A 7,399-nucleotide genomic window follows, 5' to 3' on the forward strand; every position below is an offset into this window, starting at 1 on the left:
ATTATTAGACTCACTTTGTTTGGATTCTAATATTTCAAGACCTTTCTAATTTGGCGTCTTGGCGGTGCAAGCCAAGCTTGACTATTTATGTTGGTTCAGTATGTTGGACCAATAAATTTGGTATAAACTTCAGGACTACTTTTTATGCACAATTTTGTTTCTTGCATAGGCAACTTTTACGCGTGCTTACCAATCATTTGCTGCCATTTTACTTAGTCATAATGTCCTAATCCTATAATGGAGCTTCAATGGCGACTCAATGAATCATCACACCATACTTTTTAACATTAACCTTATCTTTCAGTTTTTAAAAAGACCCATTAAAATTGCATAATGTATGTTTCACCTAACATTAGAATTACAACCAAAGCTTGTTCTTAGATAAAGGTTTAATAATAACAATATGAATAGCTATCATATACGAATATGGACATACAAGAAATTCATTACTATTTTCGTGTTTTGACTTTTTCCATGTGATCAAACAACCAAAATTAAAGTAAACACATTTGATACAAGAAAATCTAATAATGCAAAAAAGCAAATCTCTTACTAAAATTAGAATATTATTGTTTAAGGCAACAACCACCTTTAAACATTGAATTTTGATAGCATTATCCTAATGTTGTTATCATATAAACTGATAAACAGCTAAGAGTTGGCAATTGACTAACATTGCATATAAAATCTTTGATGATACCAACTAGTCAAAACAGCTCAAAATGTCAACAATGATTCAAAATTCCAACTAGTCAAACCAGCTAAATACAAAAAGGTCAACAACTTATTGCCAAATAAGAGCGCTCTGCCATATACGAAGTATAACCAAACAACGATAGCAGTGCAACAAAAGAACAGGAAACTGCAGTTAACAAGCATTCCTTGGATAAACAAACACTTGTGTACCAAAGGAAAAACTTATTCCATGAAAGCAAGTGAACAAGACATTGCAATTTCTCGTCCTTCCACAGGCCTTAAAAATTTCATAGTCGCTTACATCCAAACAAATGAGACCTAGGTAAACCTGAGACTAGGAGTCAAGGGGGCAGAAGAACCGATTTACAAGATGGCTAAAACAGGGCAGCAATACTAATCAGACATTTACAATTTCATTTTCAACCACCAGAAGCGGCATTTTCATTGAAGTTCCACTGTTAACATACACATTCCACATTCCACCAATGTAGTTTGTTAGTAGACTTCAGCACAAAAGTAGTGCACAGTCAAATGGCAAATTGACAAAGGACCCTAAAAAGAAGAGAAAAAAAAAAGGGAGGGAGGAGAAAATCAAGAGGTGATGATAGTAATCCTGAACAAAGGACTAATGACATATCCAATTAAGCCACTGGTGGGCGAAGCACATGATCTTGAGATGTATCGACTGAAGCTGGAGGCATGAACTGCCACATAGCAACTCCCGGGTATCCCATGAAGGGCACCAACTTGCCTCCTGGAGCTTGAGTTGGTGGAGCAAAAGCAGGGATAGCAGTTGGGGCAGGGAGATATCCTGGCTGAGTGTTCATGGTCTTCAATTGCTGCTCTAGCTTGTCCTTCTCAGCCTTCAGCCTTTGCTTCTCATCACGGAGCTCAACCTTCTCAGTCTAGGGAGGAAAATAAACAAACTTAGTATCATTTTGCAAAGATCTTATAATAGTGCTAAGCAAAAACTGATAGTCAACACAGACCTTCAATTCCTTTATCTTCTCCTGTAAATTCGAATTCGAGTCCTTCAACTTTTGTGCCTCACTCCTTAACTGTGTCACCATTCGAACAGCATCACTCAAAATGGCTGCCTTGTCAGTCTTGGGAGTTCTACCAGGTTCCAAAATTGCACCTAATTCCATAAACCTACACAAAGATATAAAACGTTATTTCATTAACACATGCAAAGCAACAAGTGCCTATTGTGTATCCTGCTACAAGCAATTCTAATAAACAGCCATATCTAAAACCAGCACAAACCAATTAATATAAAAAACTTAAATAGAAGGAAGGAGAGCTAACTTGTCATTAAGTCGGTCTCTGCGTGCCTTCTCTCTGCAAGCTTTGGAGCTAGATGGAGCACATGATTCGGATCTTCCCCTGTAATAGGGAACATGATATGATTTACAAACATTACCAATAAAAACATACCTCACCATAACAACATTCCATCAATGCCTCACATGAGGCGCTCAATGCACAAATGTAGCGAGTTCATGGGGAAATAAATTGAATATGATGGAAAAGTGATGTAGTATGATTAAATATCATTTAAGCGCTACCACATTATGCAAATTGATACTCGATTATTATCTATTAAACAAAATAAAAGCCACTATTCATGTCTTGTCAATAACCATCACGGCAGTAAACTGAAAGCAGGACCAAAAATTAACAAGGCCACAATCTCTCACAATCCACGAACAAAGGTTCAGCTAGTTTGATTCATTCTTAATCTCTCCAACTTAGCACATTTAGAATAGATCTTCTAAGTTCAATGTAACATAACTCTATTTTAATTTTTTTTGGCCAAAATCAGTAGAGCAGAATTATAAATAATAAAGGTCCAAGAAAAAAAAAATTACCAAATTAAATGAAAAGAACATAAAGCATACCTCTTTTTTGAGTTGTTCTCCTTGGGGGCATCTGAATCACCATAAGTTCCATCAATGTCGGCACTGAGATAAACAAGAAGCAAGCATAAGAAAACACTGATATTCTGTATTGAGATTAGAGAGCATGATCCCAAGAATGCTTAACAAAAATATAGAAAAATTATTAGTTAATTGCAATCAGTTCAATCAATCAAAGCCTTAATCACATAAGTGGAGTCGGCTACATGAACCAAAATATTAACTAATTACACCAAGGATTCAGCATTAAAAGTAGTACAAGGAAAATTTCATCCCAGTGCAGAAGCCCAACTCATCCCAATATTGAGCTCTTCATCCTGACTTTAGGTGTGCATAATGGAATCCATACATAACTCCATAATCCATACATCAAAGTAATAACAAGGATTCTTGAATCATTGCCACAGGAACAATTTTAAGATATCATAAGTCACACAACATGCTACACCTCCATAATCCCAGCTAAATTTGATACTCCTCACCTAATTTTTTTCTCGAATACTGGTATTTGATCTCCCCCAACAACTCCACATGTTTTACTTAACCATTCACTGATTCAGCAATGCACTTCACAAAATATATGGATTGTTTCTTCCTAGATTACCAACTCACAAAATGTATGAAGTATCACCTCAAACTCAAACAAGAGGCGGTAAATATATTGAGATCGATGGAGCCACAATTCACTAGTATTTAAGAACTACCACACTAATCCAAAGTATACACAAAACACCACCAGGCTTCATCTTTCATTGATGCATTAAAAAACAAATAGCTTTATACAATAATGTTTAATAAAATCATTATCAAGACTGACACTAATTATATGCACGTTGCGAATTCAACAAAAGTACATGAAAATCGAAAAATAATTCAAAAAAACACAAACCCTAATCATATATTCACCAGATTCCAACAGAGGAAAGGCGAATCCAAAAATTCAACAAAAAGAGCAAAATTAAACAAAAATAAAAACCCATATAATTCATTCCAAAAAAAATAATGGGTAATTCACAAATTCCCCAAAAATTTAACTTTCAGCCACATAATTCACAAAATCATCAAGTGGGGTCAAAATTGAAAACCCTAGCCTCACATAAAAATTCACATGAAAATCCCCCAAAAATTAAATTACGAACAACACAAAATAAAGGGAAATTACCTGACATTAAATGGAACATTCAAAGCTTGCTGCAATTGACAATTATTGAAGGCAGAATTAGGGGCAGAAAAGTTACAATCAGGAACAGAGATCTGAATATCATCTATATAAGAATAATCATACAACCAATTAGGGTTTTCATGGGACACCATCTCCGGTAAAATTGCCGGGAAATTCCGGGAAAAATTGGTCGAAATTTTCCGGCGAGATTAGAGAGAGAAAGAGAGGGATTTTCGGGGGTAGGGTAGAGAGAGAAAGCTGTGGAAGAGGAAGGGTATATTTTTCTTTTATTTTTAATAAAATACAACTGTTTTTTATTTTTTGTAGTTAATTTTTTTTTTTGGAATTGTCAAAAAGAGAAGGTGAGAATCTGTGACTAGGGGTGAGCAAAGACCCAGGGTACCCGGTACCGGACCCGGAACCGGTTAGGATCCGCCGGGTCCGGACCCGGAACTGGTCCCACCGGTTCCGGGACCGGGTCCAAAATGTCGGACCCGGTTGTAACCGTTCCGGGACCGGGTCCTAAAATTTCGGACCCGGTACCCACTGGGTACCCGGTTTAAACCAATTCCAGTTCCGGGTACCCGGTCCCGGATCCAGACAATCCGGGTACCCGGAACCGGTACTGATTTAGTTATAAAAAATTATTTTTTTTAAAAAAAACCCAACAATCCACAGTCCAATACAACATTAGGCCCATTTCATCCAATTCATTTCTGCTAGGGTTTCTGTCAGCCACTAAGCCTCCTCATTTCATTGAATTCATTTTTGCTAGGGTTTTGTTCTTCTCTGTTCATTCTCAATCTTCTCTGTTCTCCTCTGAAAATCTCATCTTGTCTTCTTTCGTTCTCATCAATTCACTGATTCTCGGTCTTCTTTCGTAAGTATTTTTCTCTTGGTACTCAAAATCTCATCCTCTCTTTCGTTCTCATCAAGCCACCGAACGACTGTCTCTTTCGTAAGTATTTTTCTCACTTTGTTTGCTTTTTGTTTCATCTTGCATATGTAGATCTCTGGTACTGTTTATTGCTGCTTGCATTTTCTTTGGAGATAGTTAGAGTGTTTATGTTAATTTTTATTTTTATTTTCTTCAATTTCTGAGGGTGTTACGAGTGTTTAATATGCTGAAATCAATGAATTGGTACAAATTGACTGCACTTATAGTCTTTTTCTGCAATTTCTGGGTGTTTGAATAGATTCTTATTGAGTATTAATTGGTGGGTACCATTTTTAGTTGCTGTACATGTTTAGTTCAGTCATTGCTTTTATAGAAGTTGTTGTTTGGCTGTTAACATTGTGGTGTTGATCTCAGTACATGAGGTGGGTACACTGGGGTTTCGTTTTAATGATGTTATGTTTGCTGCTTGCATTCTCCCTGATAGAGTTAAAAACATTGGAAGAAACAGAGTCAATAACTCAATGTTCTATCTTTTGGCTTTTACCACTTGCGATGGATTAGTGGAAAAATTGCTTTAGAGGAGATATTTCCCAAAGTTCAAAAATTTTTTGTTGAATTTTTTTCCTGACTGAATGATTAAATAAAAAAATCATACTACACTACACTACAATCCCATCTTCTGATCACATTCACCTTGCATCTTTGCAATAGTGTTTTTTTTTTTTTTTTTTTTAATCTAGTTATCATGATATTGGTTTACCTTGTTTTTTCAGATTTTCAGATCTATTTCTTGTTTTATTGAGCTGGTCTTTCTGAAATTTGTAGTTGTGGAGAAAGATGTAGATGGTGATGCATGTGCAGGAACTACAGTTGGATTTCTATGTAGAATTCTGCTTGTTTAAAAGGTTTTTATAGAGGAGAAAGTGTTTCAACAACTAAAGGAACCTTCTTTTCATAAGATTAATTACCATTTTTTCTTTATTAAGTTCCAATTCCTTTTTGTATTCTTCATGAAGATGATGTACTAGGATCTGTGCATATTGTCTCTCCTTTCTTTCTTTGTGTTTATGTGAGTGAGACAATATCAGTTCTGACTGTTGTATGTATTTGTGTAATGCATATAATCACTCTCACTTTGTGTAATGTTTATGTCTTATTAAAGTTTAATTTGTTCCTATTTCAGAACTATGAGCAATACCGACAATTCGTCAGTCCCTATGGATGATGAAAGTGAGGTTGGAAACGAGAATGCAACAACCAAATCAACCAAGGTTGGTGACAAGAGGAAGTCTGAATACTGGAACCATTTTTGGGATTTTAGAGATCCAGTAACCAAAAAAATTGTTCAAGTCAAATGCAAATATTGTGAGAAAATGCTAACAGGTAATACTAATAATGGAACTTCTTCATTAAAGAAACACCTTGGTGCATGTTCAAAATACCCTCCAAATGTAGACAAAAAGCAAAAACTCATTTCTGTTTACAAGTCTCCTGAATCTGATGCTACTATAGTCTCTAATTGGAAATTTGATGAAACTGCTTGTAGACTTGGTTTGGCAAGAATGGTTATTGTTGATGAACAACCATTTTCTATTGTTGAGCGTGAAGGTTTTAGGTATTTTTGTAGTGTTGTTGTACCTCAATTTCATATACCTTCACGTTTTACAGTTGCAAGAGATGTGAAGAATATATTTGTTTGTGAAAGTGGAAAATTAAAGAAATTAATTGGGTGTTTGAAATCGAGAGTGTCACTAACAACTGATTGTTGGACCTCCATTCAAAATTTTAATTATCTTTGTTTGACTGCTCATTTTATTGATGATAATTGGAAGTTGCATAAAAGAATTTTAAATTTTCAATTAATGGATAGTCATAAAGGTAAGGAAATTGGAAAAGTTGTGGAGGCATGTATTCTTAAATGGGAGATTGAGGATCGATTGTTTTCTTTAACTGTTGATAATGCTAGTTCAAATGATGTGGCGGTTGGATATTTGAAAACACATTTTCATGATAAACTTGTTTTGGAGGGTTCATTTTTTCATATGAGATGTGCTTGTCATGTTCTAAATTTGATTGTGAAAGATGGTTTATCTAGTGTGAAGTCTTCGATTGCTCGAATTCGTGCTGCTGTTAGATATGTGAGGAGTTCACCTTCTAGAGCTAAATTGTTTGCACACTCTTCTATGTTGGTTAAAGTTTCTTGTAAAGGTTCAGTTTGTCTTGATGTGGCAACTAGATGGAATTCTACCTTTCTCATGCTTGAAACCGCATTGAAATTTGAAAAAGCTTTTAATAGGTTTGCGGAAGATGATCCTGATTTTAGTAGGGAACTCAAGGATGGAGTACCTACACAAGAAGATTGGGTAAATGCTAAAGTGTTGTCTTTGTGTTTGAAATTATTTTATGAGTCTACAAAGAAAATGTCGGGTAGTTTATATGTTACTACAAACTTGTATTTTCACGAGGTTTTGGAGGTGTTAAGTTGTTTGATAGAATGGGAAAACTCTACAAATATGGATATTCGTATTATGGGTAGACAAATGAGGGAAAAGTTTGATAAGTATTATGGGGATCTCGGTAAAACTAATATCATGATGTTAGTTGCGGTTGTTTTAGATCCTCGATATAAGCTTAGGTTTTTGAAGTATTCTTTTAAAAAACTTTATCCTAACGACTTTGCCAAAGTCGATGTTATTTGTGACAATTTGTATGACAATGTTCAGA

General features: G+C 35.3%; 1 protein-coding gene across 1 annotated transcript; it reads right to left on the reverse strand.

Annotated features, from left to right (window-relative positions):
* Positions 1-898: 898 nt before the first annotated feature.
* Positions 899-4,614, reverse strand: LOC110693138 (transcription factor ILR3-like). Its single transcript, XM_021870256.1, has 5 exons — positions 3,778-4,614; positions 2,598-2,660; positions 2,005-2,082; positions 1,686-1,848; positions 899-1,601 (listed from the first exon to the last, which is right to left on the reverse strand). The coding sequence occupies exons 1-5, from the start codon at positions 3,927-3,929 to the stop codon at positions 1,338-1,340; spliced, it is 720 nt and encodes a 239-aa protein (XP_021725948.1). The 5' UTR covers positions 3,930-4,614; the 3' UTR covers positions 899-1,337.
* Between the last annotated feature and the right edge of the window lie 2,785 nt (positions 4,615-7,399).

This window comes from Chenopodium quinoa, unplaced genomic scaffold (genome assembly GCF_001683475.1).
Source record: "Chenopodium quinoa cultivar QQ74 unplaced genomic scaffold, ASM168347v1, whole genome shotgun sequence".
Taxonomy (NCBI): domain Eukaryota; kingdom Viridiplantae; phylum Streptophyta; class Magnoliopsida; order Caryophyllales; family Amaranthaceae; genus Chenopodium; species Chenopodium quinoa.

Excerpts from the sequence above, each read along its gene's own strand:
- LOC110693138 (XM_021870256.1), bottom strand. The coding sequence starts at position 3,929 with ATGGTGTCCCATGAAAACCCTAATTGGTTGTATGATTATTCTTATATA. Across the intron at positions 2,083-2,597 it reads GAGAACAACTCAAAAAAGAG|GGGAAGATCCGAATCATGTG; the intron begins GTATGCTTTATG and ends TCCCTATTACAG. Across the intron at positions 1,849-2,004 it reads AGAGACCGACTTAATGACAA|GTTTATGGAATTAGGTGCAA; the intron begins GTTAGCTCTCCT and ends ATCTTTGTGTAG.